This window comes from Stomoxys calcitrans, chromosome 5 (genome assembly GCF_963082655.1).
Source record: "Stomoxys calcitrans chromosome 5, idStoCalc2.1, whole genome shotgun sequence".
Classification (NCBI taxonomy): Eukaryota; Metazoa; Arthropoda; class Insecta; order Diptera; family Muscidae; genus Stomoxys; species Stomoxys calcitrans.
In genome coordinates this window covers 101,776,127-101,793,721 of record NC_081556.1, presented here as the reverse complement: position 1 = coordinate 101,793,721, position 17,595 = coordinate 101,776,127, and the positions used below count along the sequence as shown (strand labels likewise).

At 38.8% G+C, this 17,595-nt stretch overlaps 1 protein-coding gene across 5 annotated transcripts in view; it reads right to left on the bottom strand.

The window, feature by feature from the left end:
- Positions 1 to 248: 248 nt before the first annotated feature.
- The window catches only part of LOC106091574 (uncharacterized), a 77,025-nt gene continuing 59,678 nt past the window's right edge, over positions 249 to 17,595 (bottom strand). For 2 of the 5 annotated variants that reach the window (XM_013258127.2, XM_013258125.2), the window contains exons 4-9: positions 17,267 to 17,509; positions 5,833 to 6,073; positions 5,311 to 5,505; positions 4,949 to 5,185; positions 618 to 683; positions 249 to 554 (exon numbers count right to left, since the gene is read on the bottom strand). In XM_013258127.2, the coding sequence (XP_013113581.2) occupies positions 391 to 554; positions 618 to 683; positions 4,949 to 5,185; positions 5,311 to 5,505; positions 5,833 to 6,073; positions 17,267 to 17,509 (1,146 nt within the window). In that variant the 3' untranslated portion in view covers positions 249 to 390. The remainder of the gene's footprint in view (positions 555 to 617; positions 684 to 4,948; positions 5,186 to 5,310; positions 5,506 to 5,832; positions 6,074 to 17,266; positions 17,510 to 17,595) is intronic. The other 3 variants (XM_013258128.2, XM_013258130.2, XM_013258131.2) reach the window with 3 other exon arrangements.

Genomic DNA, 17,595 nt, shown 5'->3' with positions numbered 1-17,595 from the left:
ATTTGAAACTTCTCTCCAAAGAGGTGTCGCACTGCGGCATGCCGTTCGGACTCGGCTATAAAAAGAAGACCCCTTATCATTGAACTTAAAAACTTAAATCGGACTGCACTCATTGATATGTGAGAAGTTTGCCCCTGTTCCTTAGTGGAATGTTCATGGGCAAAATTTGCAATTTTTGCATATAAAAAAAACTTTATTTTAAAATATTATATTATTTTTAATTATCAGCATATCCATAAAACCTTAAGAAAATTCTAAAAATTCAATTATTCCATTGTATAATTCATAGACAAATTATTACTTCAATATCGATTACAAATATTTTTGGGAGAATGTTAAATAAAACATCATTAAAACTTATAAACAAGGACAACATTGCCCTAATTTAGTTCAGCGGCGATTTTTATTGCGATTTTTGTTGTTGTAGTGATGCTGTTGATATTGATTATGATGATGTTGTGGCTGTTGTGGTTTATTCGGCAGCTTCCTAGTATCCATCGATTCAGGAGTAGAGGCATCACTATGATCAGCCGCATTCTTAGGAGTTGAGTGGGCTGAAATGTGAAAGTTCTTTAAAAAACTTGAATATTGTAATTGCCATATGCTAAAGAGTTTACCATCTACGGGATTGGGTTTCACCAGAGGTGCGGGATGGAAGATGGAATGGAAATGTTGGGGAGAGCCTGAGAAATTAAAATATTTTCAATCAAAAAATTTTATGATAGTAAAACCAATTATGAATGAAACTACAATATATGGGAGAACTATAAATGGGTATAGAGAGAGAGATTGATATTCAAATAAATGACAGGTGCAGTTGTGGGAAAAATGGAATGCAATGGGATATAAATTTGTTACAGAAAGATTTCATGCATTAAATTTGAATTTTTTTCCAATTCTCAGAAACATCACTCGGTAATGGAATTATGCTAGCATTTCGTAATTTTCAAAAACGTTACTCAGAGGTGGATGCAACAATTAAACACTGATCCATTGTACGCCTTTCACAATGAATATCAATATTTTTGTTACTTTTTATACCCTACACCACTACTGTGGCACAGGATATTACAACTTAGTGAATTTGCTTGTAACACCCGAAAGGAAGAGACATAGACCCATTGATAAGTATACCGATCGACTCAGAATCACTTTCTGATTCGATTTAGCTATGTCCGTCTGTCTGTCTATCTGTCCACGTTAATCACAGGTCGCAATTTCTTCTCTTCCCTTATAAGTCTCGTCATTATTGGTGAATTTCATAGAAATCAACCCATATTTAGATATAGCTCCCATATATATGGGATTTTGACTTAAATTGCAATAATATAGCCATTGGTTAACCGATTCACACGTAAATTGGCACAATGGATTCCCTTATGACTCCCGATATTGCTGTTGAATTTAATGAAAATCTGCTCAGATTTAGATATAGCTCCCATATATATTATGGTGGTGTAGGGTATCAAGAGGACGGCTTCACCCGAGTTTGGGTCGTTCTTGAGCTTTAGGTCTTCAGATTTGTTTATATATTTATTCGATATTTCGTCAATCCGTTGGTGAGAATTTTCAAGAAAATCTAACGTAAAAATATATATTAACAAGCCACAATAATCACAACTTTTAATGCTAAACTACAATCATAAGAGTATCGAAAAAATCACAAACAAAACTTAAAAGCTATGCAACCATCTTTACTGGTCGTTGGCTGTTTTGTCACAGGTTGGACTTTGTTCACCCTGTTTATTAGCAGCCTGTAGTTCATTTGTCCAGTTTTTGTCGGGTTTATGATATGCAGTGTTTCTAGTGTCATTCTCTTGTTATATTGGGTTGCCCAAAAAGTAATTGCGGATTTTTCATATAGTCGGCGTAGACAAATTTTTTCACACCTTGTGACTCTGTAATTGCATTCTTTCTTCTGTCAGTTATCAGCTGTTACTTTTAGCTTGCTTTAGAAAAAAAGTGTAAAAAAGGTATATTTGATTAAAGTTCATTCTAAGTTTTATTAAAAATGCATATACTTTCTTTTAAAAAATCCGCAATTACTTTTTGGACAACCCAATAGTTTCTTTCAATATTTCTTTCTATAGTCTCTTCTTCCTCGACGTCCTCACAGCATCGGCAAAAGTCGTTACTGGCAACTTTCAGTCTTGACGGATACAATGACTGAGAAGTCTGTTCCAGGCAGTGACAGCAAAGCGGTAGACTGCTTCAAGTCTAGATAATTTTTGAATGCTCACAGCCATTATCGTAGTTCCAATCGTTTCTATCAGGAATAGTGATACAGTACTTTTTATCAAAAAGCGTCTCAGGTAGGGTGTAATCCACACAGACTGAAACATCGGACATTGTATCAAGGACAACACAGTGTCCGTAGCCGCCACATGACCAAATAGAGAGTTTCCTTAGCCGTGGTCGCAGTAATTTGTCTAGTCACAATATCCAGAGGCATTTGATGTAGCATTAAATGCAGTGCATCATATGCTGTCATCTTCAGTGCGGCTGTGGTGCACAAACAAGCCATCCTTTGGATCCGGTTGAGTATTCAACAGTAGGTGGACTTTTGAAGAGCCGTCCACCAGACCACAACACCATATAGCATTATAGGTCTGACAACTGCAGTATACATTCAATGCATGACGCGCTGTCTAAGCCCCCAACTTTTGCCAAAGGTTCTCTTGCTGGTGTATAGGGCAAAAGTTGCCTTTCTCGCCCTTTCCAAAATGTGGGATTTGATGTTCAATTTCATGCCTAGCAGAACACCCAGGTATTTTGCGCTTTCAGTAAATGAAACATTCTCTCCTCCCAAGGAAACACGGTAGGCAACTTCATCTATCTCCTGCTGAAAAGAACTACTTCTGTCTTATACGGATTTACGCCTAGACCACTTTCGGTAGCTCAATTTACTGTGGCACGTATAGCTACCTGAAGGATATCTCTAAGAGTGTTGGGAAACTTCCCCTAACCGTTATAGCGTCGTCATCAGTAAGCGCCAAAGCACCTTCAATGTCAAGAAATGCTACCATCCTATATTCTTTGACAGCGAGAGAACCCTCTTTGTAGCCGACTAGGTCGTGAAGGGCTATTTTTGGGGACTTGCCCTTACTATATGCATGCTGTTGCCGAGATAGGCTAACTCCAGGGATCTTTGCTCGAAGATATATTTCTATCAACCTCTAAAGAGTCTTCAGCATAAAGGATGACAGACTACTAGGGCGAAAATCTTTCGCTTTCGTATGGTACGGTTTTTCCTGATTTTGGAACGAAAATGACTTTTGTGTCCTTCCATTCTACAGGTATGTACGACATGCTGATACAATCAGAGTATATATCCCTAAGCCAAGGAGCCAGTCGGACACAAGCCAAATAGCCTGTCGGACCCAGCTTGTAAATCAACCGGTGATACGTCATCAGGGTCCGGCGACTTAAAGGAGTCGAAACTTTTTATCGGCCAAAGGATTTTCGGCTCAAACACAATTTCTCCAATAACCTGCAAAGAATGCATACCAGTGACAAACTCTTCTGACACCACGTTGTCCGTTGGAGCATTTCCCGAGAAATGTGTGTCTACGAGTAGTTCCAGTGTTTCCTCGCTAGACATTGTCTATGCATTTTCTGATTTCTGACTATAAGCAAGTGACAGCGTATGTAGGGCATGTGGGAAAGATAATGAGACGTTCAAACATTTCCTCTGTCACTGACCGCGGCTTTCCCAGCTAACAGACCGCAGCACTCGGATGCGGATACGATACCAGACTTGAACAGGGCAAAGAACGTAAAAGAATTAAGGATTTTGTGAATATCACCGAGTTTCTATGATGGATCTTTTTGGGGGTCAGGTTAGAGTGGCAGTCCATTCTCTTAGCAGACCCACTTAGACAATTTTCGTCCATTGTGATACCACAGTAGCGACAGGCCAGGCCTTTTGTTGGAATCGAACCCACGTCCCACAGAATCATAATCCGAGCAGGTTACCAACTCGGCTACTGGAGCATTCACGGGGTTACTTTCCCAATTTAGAGAGTACAACAAACCGATTACTGGCTTAGGTGTTTGTCCCTAGAGGGCATGTGGCGGACTAGAATTCACACTAATTTTCATACCCATCACCACAGCATGGGGAGTATATTAACCTAGTCATTCGATTCCAATTTTGTTCTGCGACCCCATAAAATATATATGTTCTTGATCGTTTGAACATTTTGAGTCGATCTAGCCATGCTCATCCGTCCATCTGTTGGAATTACGATAGCGCTCGAATGTATAAATCTAGCCGCTTTAAATTTTGCACAGAAACATCTTATTGATGTAGGTCGTTAGGGATTGCAAAAGGGCCATATCAGTTCAGATTTGGATATAGCTCCCATATAAACCGATCTCCCTTTTTGACATATTAATCTCTGGAAGCCGCAATTGTTATCTGATTAGGCTGAAATTTTGCATGTAGTGTTCATTTACGATGTCCAATAGCTGTGCTAAATGCTATTAAAATCGGTCGTTGACCTGATGTAGCCCCCATATAAAGCGATCTCCCGATTATCCACGTTCGGTTCCTAGAAGCTTTCATGATTGTCTGATTTGGCAGAAATTTGGTACGTAGAGTAAGATTATGTCTTTCAAAAAATTTTTATATGTGTCAATTGTCGCAGAATCCATGGTGGTGGATTTCAAAGATTCGGCCCGGCACGTTTTTACGTGTTTCTACCTAACTTAACCTAACCTATATTGGAAAAATCATATCTGATAAAACTTTCGATAAATTTAATTTGACCAAAGCCTCACCGAACCAATCTACTTTGCCCAAGAGAAGTCTTATTTTAACGACATTTTCAGCGAAACTTTTTACAAAAACTAATGTTCACCAAAATTTTAAGATGTATGAATGACTGGCATGCATTCGAATGAAGTGGACATTTTCGCGAAGAGAAATAAGAATTTTATAACAAACCAATTGGGCTATAAAAGACATCCTCTGTGGATGAGGCAGGCGTTAAGGGTGGCGAACAATCCGATTTGGGCACCTGCACTGGAGGTGTCTTTCTATGGGAAATTTCAGTTTTTACAATTATTGACCAATCATATTCGGCTACAGAGGTTTGGGTTGTTATGGTACGATAATGTTTTTCCCGGAACGTTGGTGATCCGCTCGCCTTAGGACTTGGGCAAGGCGGTGACGGCAACGGTGCTAAACATGCGTAGGCAATAGCAAAAACAAATGCAAAATACTAAAATAATAGACTGCAGCTAAGAGTAGGAGGAGCAGTAGCAACTACAGCATAGGGCTCAGAGCAAGCCCTGGATGCAACTCACCTGCAGCGGTTTTAACACCTGTGGCGGAGGATGGTTTCATGGTGGCTGCCGACTCATGTCCGGGGGTAGATTTTTGCTTTATTTCCATTTCGGGGGCCACTGACAAACCGAAAACCTTTGGTGGTGGTAGCTGTTGTTGTCTGGGGGTGGTTAGGGGTTCTTTTGGATGTTGCTCCGTGGATGCTTGAACTTTGGCTGTCGAAGAACACATTGGGAAGGAAGGGGGGAAAAAGTACAGATATAGAAACCAAAGTTGGCCAAAGATGGGAAAAGATTTTGAATTTTGTTGTAGATTTGGTAATGAGGTGAGTTTTGCATTTGGCAAATGAATTTCTTGTTCATTGATTTATATAATTCATTGTATTTGGTATTTATTGCAATAATAAAAGATAGTTAGAACTTCAAACGATTTCAAAGTGAAAGGAATTAAATCCATGCTTAAGTGTCTATGTCTATGTGTGTGTGTGTGTGTGAGCAGTGGAGATTTTAATCAAGACAAGATGTAATTCTAAAAACCATTACCGACTTCTGTGTTGTTCGTAGTCTTAGGTCCATTGGTACTGGTCATTGGTCCACCTGGGGTTTTTATCCTTTCACTGCCACTATCAGCATCCGATGTGACTTCAACCTTAATTTCGGATATGGGCTTGGGCATGGGACGATGTTTTTGACCACCATTTTCTTTTACCTCAACTAGACTGCGATCCATTGATGATGAGTTATCGAGTTTTGAAGAATTCTGTGCGGATGTATTTAAATGTTCCTATGAAGTGAAAAGGAAACGAATTAGTTCGTTGGATAGTTGGTTGGAAGAGATATAGTTATTTGTTACAGTAAATCAATGTGATTTCTTTCCACAATTTTTGCTATTTCTCTTTCAAAACGAGCTCAATGATCGGAGATTTTCATTGCAAATGGAAAAGGAAAGCCAGAGATCGCAACACATACCAACCACTATGGGACGCGTTTCGTCTTTGGAGTATCGTATTTATTGCGGAAACGCCTCTTTGATACAAATACTGCATTAACCACGCTCGACAACCCTGTCTATTAGCTGTACTTTTCCCAATGCATGTGTTCGTGTAATGACAGATTTTTTGTCTGCAACAATTACACTACTTCCAAGGTAGCATATTTCTTTCCATTGACGAGACTTTCCGAAGTATATAAAATATTTGGAACAGAGTTTATTCTCAGAGAAGGCATTTATTTTTTATATCTGGGAGTCTCTTGTCCCGAAATTGGAGGTCAGTTTAGTATTTTACTCCCAAGTACCAAACATTTGAGCCCAACATTGACGTGATCGGTGTATAAATATTTCAGTTTTCAGGTTTTGGTGGAATGTAAGATTCGTGAGTTGGGGTAGCAATGAGGTCATAACCGAATATTCGCTTGAATTGCCGCAGCCAACTCAGAGATTTGAAATGTTTGAAATTCGATGAAAAGGAATAGACCCTATTCCTTCTGCAGATATCAAACAATTAACTACCGGTTCAGCAATTTTTATGGGAGCTATATCAGTTATAGACTGATTTGAACCGTATTTGCCACAGTTGTTATAAGTCGTAACAGAATACTCCATGCAAAATTTCAGGCAAATCGGACAAAAATTGCAGTTTGTAACGACTCAAGAAGTCAAATAGGGGGATCGGTTTATATGAGAGCTATATCAGGTTATAGACCGATTCGGACCGTACTTAATACAGTTGTTGGAAGTCATAACGGAACAGCACATGCAAAATTTCAGCTAAATCGAACCAAAATTGCAGTTTGTAAGGGCTAAAGAAGTCAAATCGGGAAACTTGTATAGGTTATAGACCGATTTGGACCGTACCAAGCATAGTTATTGGAAGTCATAACATGAACACTACATGCAAAATTTCAGCCAAATCGGACAACAATTGCGGCTTGTAAGGGCTCAAGAAGTCCAGGTAAGGGAGGTATATAAATTTATAAACCGATTTGAACCGTACCTAGCATAGTGAACATAACATAACATGAACACTACATAAAAAATTTCAGCCAATTCGGACAAAAATTGCGACATGTAAGGGCTCAAGAAATCAAATCGAGAGATCGGTTTAAATAGGAGCTATGTCTAAATCTGAACCGATATGGCCCATTTGAAATCTCCAATGACCCACATTAATACTAAGTATCTGTGCAAAAATTCAAGCGGTTAGCTTTACGCGTTCGATCGCTATCGTGATTTCGACAGACGGACGAACGGACATGGCTAGATCGAATCAGAATGTCGAAACGATCCAGAATATATATACTTTATGGGGTCGCAGATCAATATTTCGAGGTGTTACAAACAAAGGAGGCCACCGTAGCGCAGAGGTTAGCATGTCCGCCTATGAAGCTGAACGCCTGGGTTCGAAACTTGGCGAGACCATCAGAAAAAACAAAAAAAAATTTTCAGCGGTGGTTTTCCGCTCCTAATGCTAGCAACATTTTTTGAGGTACTTTGCCATGTTAAATTTCTCTCCAAAAAGGTGTCGCACTGCGGCATGCCGTTCGGACTCGGCTATAAAAAGGAGGCCTCTTATCTTTGAGCTTAAACTTTTATTGGACTGCACTCATTGATATGTGAGAAATTTGCCCCTGTTGCTTAGTAGAATGTTAATGGGCAAAATTATTATATTATTATTATTATACCCCCATCCTATGGTGGTGGGTATAATAAGAGAGTGGAAGAAGGCTCAGCGCCTAGTTCTTATATAAACAAACAATCTGGACAAGGACCGCTCCGCTGCGCCTTTTTTCACTCTTTTATTTTATCTGAGCCCTATACTGGCAAGGACAGGAACTAAGTCATATTCGGGGGTGATGGTACGGTCATTCAGATATTTCACCCAAAAGTGGATATCCTATTGGGGCTCTACTCCCAAATACCTAGCATTTGAGCCTTATGATGCTTTGGTCGGTAAATATATCTCATATTGTCATTATTGGTTTATATTTCCTTTTGGCGGGTTTTGGAGATAACACGGCCCACATAGATATTCCACTCAAAATAAGGATACGAAACTTCTGTTCTTGAGTTACTGTAAATAGATTAAATTTCACTCAAATCGCCCCTGCCCCCACTTCCGAGATCTGTCTTTTTTATACCCTACACTACTACTGTGGTACAGGGCATTATAACTTAGTGAATTTGTTTGTAACACCCAGAAGGAAGAAAGATAGACCAATGGATATGTATACCGATCGACTCAGAATCACTTCCTGATGCGATTTAGCTAAGTCCGTCGGTCTGCCTGTCTGTCCGTCTGTCTGTCAGTCTGTCAGTCTGCCAGTCTGTCAGTCTGCCAGTCTGTCAGTCTGCCAGTCTGTCAGTCTGTCAGTCTGTCAGTCTGTCAGTCTGTCAGTCTGTCAGTCTGTCAGTCTGTCAGTCTGTCAGTCTGTCTGTCAGTCTGCCAGTCTGTCAGTCTGTCTGTCTGTCTGTCCATGTTAATTTGTGTACAAAGTACAGGTGGCAATTTTCAACCGATCGTCTTCAAATTTGGCACAAGCTTTTCTAGGGCCTAGAGACGAAGCCTATTATAATTGGAAAAATTGGTTCAGATTTAGATACAGCTCCCATATATATTTTTGTCCGATTTGGACTAAAATTGCAATTATATCGTCATTTGTAAGCCGATTCTCACGAAGTTTTGCGTGAGGGGTTCTTTCGCAAGTCTCGACGTTATTTAACAGAAATCGGTTGTGATTTAGATATAACTCCCATGTATATGTTCGTCCGATTTGGAATAGTATATTGCCACAAAAGGATACCTTTATGACTCCCGGTAGTGCTATTGAATTAAATAGAAATCGGTTCATGTTTAAATATAGTTCCGATATATATTTTCGTCCGATTTTGAAGAATACTCAATAATATAGCAATTTGTTAACCGATCTTCAGAATATTTCGGCACGAAGGTTTTTCTTAAAACTCTTCCGATGATTGATGAATTTTATAAAAATTGGTTCAGTTTTAGATATAGCTCCCATAAATGTGCATCTCCCGATTTTCACTTTCAAGGCTTTTGCTAACACATTTATCTATTGATCTTCTCAAAAACGAGCACAACGATTTATACAATGTCTGCTACAATATGTACGGATTTTGATCGAAATTCAACATATTTAAGCGAATTTTAAATCTAACGACTCAGCCTGCATATCCAATGTGGTATAGGGTATCAATGGGTTGGCTTTGACCGACCTAAGCCCGCCCTTACTTGTTGGAAATAGGGTAAAAGGAGGGTCCCCCTTTTAAAGTTTGGATGTTAGATATACATCATTCTCTTGGTTTTGGCAGTGGATTAGAGTTTCCAAACCCTTTTCCCTGAAAGTAGATATCAGTTTCATACTCTGCTCCCAAAAACTACATTTGAGATACCACAAATATATGGTTTAGCGGGAGTTTATGAGGTTAGGCGTCCCTGAAACACTTGTCCATAAAACAGATATCAGATTTGAGACCCGTTTTGCCAAAGTCTAAAAATATGTCCAGTTGGATGGGTATGTAGGGTGGGGTGGCCACTCACGCACTTAGCCCTGAAGAAATATCAGTATCGTGCTGATATTTGTGCCCCAATTGCCATTTGTTTAGGCGGAGTTTATGGGGGTGAGACGACTCCCAAACACTTCGCCTCAATATTGGATATCTTAATTATTGTCTACTATCAATTAATTATTGCCCCCTAATTGCCAAAGTAGGCAAAGACCGTCGGTTTGAAGGGAATTGAGGAGAGGGGGGGGGGGGGGGGGACCCTGAAATAATATTACCATCGTGCTAGAGCACGATGTTGATATTAGATGTTGGATATCCATTACATCCAACATCTTGAGCCCAATAATGTCAAGCATTTTGAACGTGGCAATCAAGATATTCAGGGCCGTGGCAATCGTTCAGATCCACACTAATTAATTTTCTTTGTATTGGTTATCTATATTCAAAATCATATTTCAAAGCTACCACTTGCGATACCACATTTGTAAAGATTCGCAAATCCTACTGTGGCTATCCCAATTTGAGGGTAAAAAGTGTACCAAAGACCTTTTATTCTATCCTGATTGGCCTTCATATATTTTTTTTAATTCCTTTTTTTGGATAGGATAAGAGGAGGGGGATTTCCTTCTGACACATCCTTCATTTGAGTACAATATATTCTCGGTCGTGCTATATGACAGTTTTGTGTTGTTTTAATTGGGAGTAGGGAGTTGGTCCCCCCGATGCTAAGACCCAAAAGAAATTTATATCAGTCCTTTATTGTCGCGATCTATATGTCCTGCTGAACGGTAGGACGTGATTCACATACTTGAATCCTTATATCAACATTAGATTCGAACTCTTCTGTCATACATCTTTCATTTAATTCCTATTGAAGGTTATTTAGTGGGTGGGGCGATCCCAGACTCTGTCCCAAATGTGTATACCAGATTCGTAGTCAAAAGTTTTTTCATTTCATATCCATTTTATGACGTTGAACATTCATGTCCGTTTTGAGGGTTTTTGGAGTTGGGAAGGCCCCGTAGACACCTCGAACCAAATTCTTATAACAGATGTTTACTCAACTTCGAAACAACTTTCATTTGACACCCATATTGTCCCTATCGGTAAATATGTCCTGCTGGGGGATTTGGGGGATTGGGGAGGCCCCTGAAACACCTAGAAATAATTTTTTTTGTCAGATTTATACTCTGCTCTTAAATAACTTTTATTTAATACCCATATTGCCCAAAGCGGTAAAAGTCTCCTGTGAGGTTGTGTTTTTGGGGGGTGGGGACCCTCCGACAATTAGTGTGACATTTTAATGCCAAGTTCGTATTCTACTCCTAAATACCTTTCATTTGATATCCATATTGTCCCAATCAGCAAACATGCCCGTTCGGGTGGGTTTTGGGATGGGGCGTCCCCCCAGGTTATTTGGCCCAACAATTTTATACCAATTTCGTATTTTTTGGGTACCATAAAAATTTGGGTATGTGAGCGAAGTTGTATCATAATTCATGGTGTTAAATTTCAACTAAATCGGATGCGAGTTGCTTCCTCTAGGCAATATCAGTTTAAAGATAGATTAAAATCATGCTGGACATGGAAATTGAAAGTCATATCAGAAGTAATTGTAAAAAATTTTGACCAAATCGGGTAACAACTGCACCCTCTAAATCTAAACATGGGTCTATCTGCATCATAGATTGACTTTAAATGTCGTAATGTTAATAAGATTTAGATCAATATGATTGATTCCAGCCTTTCATAGCATATTTCATTTCATACCAATTTCAACCCGCCCGTATTGAAAAGTCCTTATCTTCGTTTGCATAAAACAAATTTTATTGAAAATGGACAGTTCTCTTAGGTGGTAATTCCGTCGAAAATGATGCAATGCTTTTTTCAGACTTCTTTGTTAAACAGCTCTAGAAAATAAGTGAAAAATAAGAATTATTTTGTAAGCGATTATTCATTAGAGGTGATTGTGTTGACGAAATTGGAGCCAAAAAGCAAAAAAAAAAAAAAAAAATTAAAAACAACAATCCATGAATAATGCCAATTTGGTGTGAAATTTATAAAAGAATATTGATAACAGAGTGTTAACAAATGGAACTAAAATTTTTTTCCAAAAATTACTAGGTGTTCGATTGGGAAAAAACAACAATCCTTCCCAAATATCAGGAAGATTAGATTAGAGTGGCAGACTATTTTCTAAGCAGATTCACATAGGCTATATTAGTCCATAGTAATACCACAGCAACAAAAGACCTCTGGTGGGACTAGAACCCACGACCCACGCACTGGTAATGCGAGCACGCTACCAACTCAGCTAACATGCACAATTCTATTAACTTCAGCTCTATAAATGCAAACGGAGCGATGAGTATATGTAGGATCTGTATCTTAATTTGAGCCGATTTTCATAAAATTCATAGGAAATATTAAGCGAGTGTGGTATTTGCCAAATTTCATTAGAATCGGTTTACAAATGACCACAACATCTTCGCCCCAAAGAGTGTTCATATCCATCAAAAATTATACTGGTTTGAAGTAAACAAGTAAAAAGGCGTTAAGTTCAGCCGGGCTTTGGATATCCACTACCTCGGGTATATATGTAAACCACCTTTCTTCAAAATCCGGTGAAAAATGCATACCTTATGCCCCATAACAGCTATATTAAAATATGTTCCGATTTGGAACATGGTCTTTTTTATAGCTATATCTGAAAATAAACCTATCTGAACCATATTCAACACGGATATCGAAAAGCCTAACATAAGTCACTGTGTCAAATTTCAGTGAAATCTGATTATAAATGCGTCTACTATGGGACCAAGACTTTAAATCGAGATATCGATCTATTTGGCAGCTATATCCAAATCTGGACCGATTTGGGCCAAATTGAAGCAGAATGTCTAAGGGCATAACTTAACTCACTATTCCAAACTTCAGCGACATCGGATAATAAATGCGCTTTTTATGGTCCCAAAAAACCTTAAAATAATAAATAAATGCGCCTTTGATGGCCCCAAAACCTTAAATCGAGAGATTGGTCTATATGGCAGCTATATCCAAATCTGAACCGATCTGGGCCAAATTTAAGCAGAATGTCGAAGGGCATAACTTAACTCACTATTCCAAACTTCAGCGACATCGGATAATAAATGCGCTTTTTATGGTCCCAAAAAACCTTAACAGGAGAGATCGGTCTATATGGTAGCTATATTCAAATCTGGACCGATCTAGACCAATACAAAAAACATACAAAAAGGATGTCAAAGGGCCTAACACAAATCACTGTCCCAAATTTCGGCGACATCGGACAATAAATATACCTTTTAGCGGCCCAAAACCATAAATCAACAGATCGGTCTATATGACAGCTATATCCAAATCAGGACTGATCTATGCCATATTGCAGAAGTATGTCGAGGGGCTTAACTTAACTCACTGTCCCAAATTTCGGCGTCATCGGACAATAAATGCGCCTTTTATGGGCGCAAGACCTTAAATCGAGAGATCGGTCTATATGGCAGCTATATCCAAATCTGAATCGATCTGTGCCAAGTTAAAGAAAGATGTGGATGGGTCTAGCACAACTCAATGTCCCAAATTTCAGCAAAATCGGATAATAAATGTGGCTTTTATGGGCCAAAGACCCTAAATCGGCGGATCGGTCTATATGGGGGCTATATCAAGATATAGTCTAATATAGCCCATCTTCGAACTTAACCTGCTTATGGGCAAAAAAAGAATATGTGCAAAGTTTTAGCTCAATATCTCCATTTTTAAAGACTGTTGCGTGATTTCAACAGACAGACGGTGACATCGCTAGATCGTCTTATATTTTTACGCTGATCAAGAATATATATACTTTATAGGGCTGGAAATGGATATGTCGATGTGTTGCAAACGGACACCATCCTTCGGTGGTGGGTATAAAAAAATAACAAATAAAAACGTGTTAAATTCGGCCGGGCTGAATTTTGGGAACCCACCACCATAGATTCTGCTAAAATTATACAAACTTAATTTAGATGAAGGGCATAATTTTATTCCTAAGAGTGATTAGGAATAAAACACGCACGTTTCGGGTTTTGTATCACTACCACTCATTTTTAGTTTGGTCTATAATTTAAGCATAAATCGTCTTAAAAACGAACAAAGCTTGCAAATTTTGATTTTTATTATTTAAATGCGTGCTCTGTAAAGAAAGTTCATCGGGCGTTTCTTCCATTCAGCGACTAAGCTCATTTTTGGCTCAATGGGTACGTAAATAGGCAGAATTGTCGATTTTGGAGTGAAGATCAGCCAGAAGCATTGAAAGAACTACCAATGCATCCAGAAAACTCACAGTTTTGATACGGTTTATGGGCTGGTGGCATCATTGGACCGTACTTCTTCAAAGATGATGCGAATCGTAACTTAACTGTGAATGGTGAGCGATACCGTGAGATGATATCCATTTTTTTACTCAAAATGCAAGAGCTTGACTTGCATGACATGTGGTTTCAACAGGACGGTGTCACATACCACACAACAAGCGTAACAATGGACTTATTCAGAGGCGAGTTTGGTGAACATTTAATTTCACGTTTGCGACTGATCAATTGGCCACCTAAATCGTGCGATTTGGCGCCTTTAGACTTTTTTTGTGGGGACAGAAAAGCCCGCTTTAATTGACGCATTGAAAGACAACATTGAAGCATTTATTCGTGAGATACCGCCGAAATGTTGAAGAGTATGTCAAAATTGGACTAAACGGAAGGACCATTTGAGGCGCAGGCACGGTCAACATTAGCATGAAATAATCTTCAAACTTTAAATTATGTGGACCGTACTATCGATTCAAATAAAGATTTCATGTATTTTTCTGAATTTTATGGGTTTTGTTTTTGAAAAACTTTTCTATAGCTATAAAAAATCACCCTTTACCAAACTTCTGAAAAACCAGCAAAAATTAAAGCTTCTAGGAACCGAACAAGGATAATTGGCTATAGACTGATTAGAACTGTACTGGGCACAGTTGTTGGAAGTCGTAACAGAACACCGCATGCCAAATTTTAGCTAAATCGGACAACAATTGCGTCTTGTAAGGACTCGAGAAGTCAAATCGGCAGATCGATTTGTATGGGATCTATATCTGGTTATAGACCGATTTGGACAGTACTTGTCGCAGTTGTTGGAAGTCATAACAGAACACTATATGCAAAATATTAGTTAAATCGGACAAAAAGTGCGGCTTCAGGGGCTCATGAAGTCAAATCAGAAAATCAGTTTATATGGCAACTATATCCAAATCCGAACCGATAAGGCCCATTTGCAATCCCCAACGACCTACATCAAAAGTAAGTATCTGTGCAAAATTTCAAGCGGATCCCTATCGAAATAACGATAGCGATCGGACGGACGAACATGGTTAGATCGACTCAGAATGTCGAAGCGATCAATAATATATACACTTTATGGGGTCTGGATTATATATCATTTAGGTTCCGAGAACTTTTATAAAAGTCACATTTCTAGTGAAATCGGGATATAAATCCGCCTTAATTATAAGATCGGTCTGTATGCCAGCTATATCTAAATAAAGTCTAAACTGGACCATATGCTGGTCGGAGGACTGGAGGCTTAATACAAGTCAATGTGTCAAATTTCAGCGAATTCGGACAATAAATGCGTCTTTAAGGGGTTTAAACATTATGTCGGTAGATCGGTCTATATGGCAGCTATATTTAAATATGATCAGATCTGGACCTAATTGCGGTATAATGACGGGAGGCTTAAAGCATCTACCTTTTCCAGATTTCAAAGAAATCGAACAACAATTGCGATTTTCATGGGCTTTAGACCCAAAATAGGCAAATCGGTCTATATGGCAGCTATATACAAACATGGTCGCCAAACTTCAGCTCAATATCTCAATTTTTTACGTTTGTAACGTGATTACAATATACGGCGGATGGACGAACAGACACACGAACATCCTCAAATCGCCTTAGAATTTTACGACGATCAAAAATTTTTCTGTTCGCGCTGTCTTTCTTTGATCGTAAAATCTTATTTAAATTCCTTGTAGGATATGGCTGTAGACCATTTCGTTTAATTCCTTCCACTCAAAGAATAGCGCACCAAAGAACTTTCAAAGGTAAGGCAAAATGTGTGAGGTTGTGTGAGGTTTCGGATTTGCCATGAATCTTCATCAGCGGAATTTGTCAAATGGAAAGTTCTTTCTTCTGGGCTGTTCTTTGAATAGAAAGCATTGAACGAAATGGTATATAGCCGGACAATATACTGCAATGGAATCTAGATCAAGAATTTATATACTTTGTAGGGTCGGAAATGGATGACTAAATGAGTATACCCCCTTACCTATGGTGGTGGGTATAACAAATAAAAGTGTGCTAAGTTCTGGCGGGCCGAAATTTATATACCCTACACCATGGATCGCATTTACCTTGTTCTTTGCCCGGTATCTCTTTATAAGCAAATAAGAATAAAAATAAAAATTGATTAAAATTGCTGTGCAGAAGTTTTGTACAATGTCTTCTCCCATGCGTGTTCAATATGGTCTGAATCGATCTATAGCTTGATACAGCTCCCATATAAACCAATCTTCCGATTTTGCTTCTTGAGCCCCTACAAGGCTCATTCTTATCCGAATGCACCGAAATATTACACAATGACTTCTACAATGTTCAGCATTCATTTATGGTCCGAATCGGACTATAACCTGATATAGGTCGAATAGCATAACAGTTTTTATTCATTATTCATTGTTTGCCTAAAAAGAGATACCGTGCAAAGAACTCGATAAACGGGATCCATGGTGGGAGTAGGAAAAGAGATACCGTGCAAAGAACTCGATAAACGGGATCCATGGTGGGAGTATATAAGATTCGGCCCTGTTTTAACTAAAAGTTTCGTTTTCAAAAAAATTTTATTTTGCCCGTTTTCTAATTTCGGAAATCGGACCTTAAATGAAGATTTGGTAGCCCTATAAAATGTCGAAAGATCTTTCAGGCGGAGATCTTTGCCATCCTGAAAGAACTGGTGACGATATCAATGCAGTAGTGACTGCCGGATCGGACCGTCACGACATACATGGACAGTTAGGAGGTGTTGAAGGATCTGTTGTCAGGCCATGGGAGAACTCTGGCGGATTTTGCCAGGCACAATGAATTTCAGCTCTCCAAAGTGAAATGGAAATTGCTAATCGAAAGTGAAATTGCTAATCGAGTACCCTTCAGTGTACCCAGACCTAACCTAATTATATAAAAATCTTTGTTGTCTTTCTCTCTATATAGTCCTTAAGCATTTGAAGACTTTTAACTATAGAAAGATGTGTAGTTAGGTAAACAATTTTTACTCATTTTAATATTCCTAAAACTAAATAAAATTTCTTAATGAAAACAATTTTGACAATGTTTAAAGGTATATGTTTAAGCTTTAAAAAAATGCTATCACCTTTTGTTTGGCTGCCATCGCATTGTCGCAGGCGTCTGCCATTTCAGCCTGTTCGGTACTGGAGATGCTATCACTGGAAGAGAGTGATGAGGTGTCATCACTTTCGTCGTCTTTATCATTGGGCACATAATCGGAATCGTCATCGGAATCCTCATTGGCGTATTTATCCAGCATTTGTTCAACAGTCATGTTAAGATCTCGATTTTCATCGTCACGGGGTCGTTTACCGGCGGTGCGTTCCGTCTAGAAGAAAGGAACAAAAATAAAATACTATTATAATAAGGAAACGTTTTTTGAAAAAATGTATGAACTGAAATCTTTTTTGTACT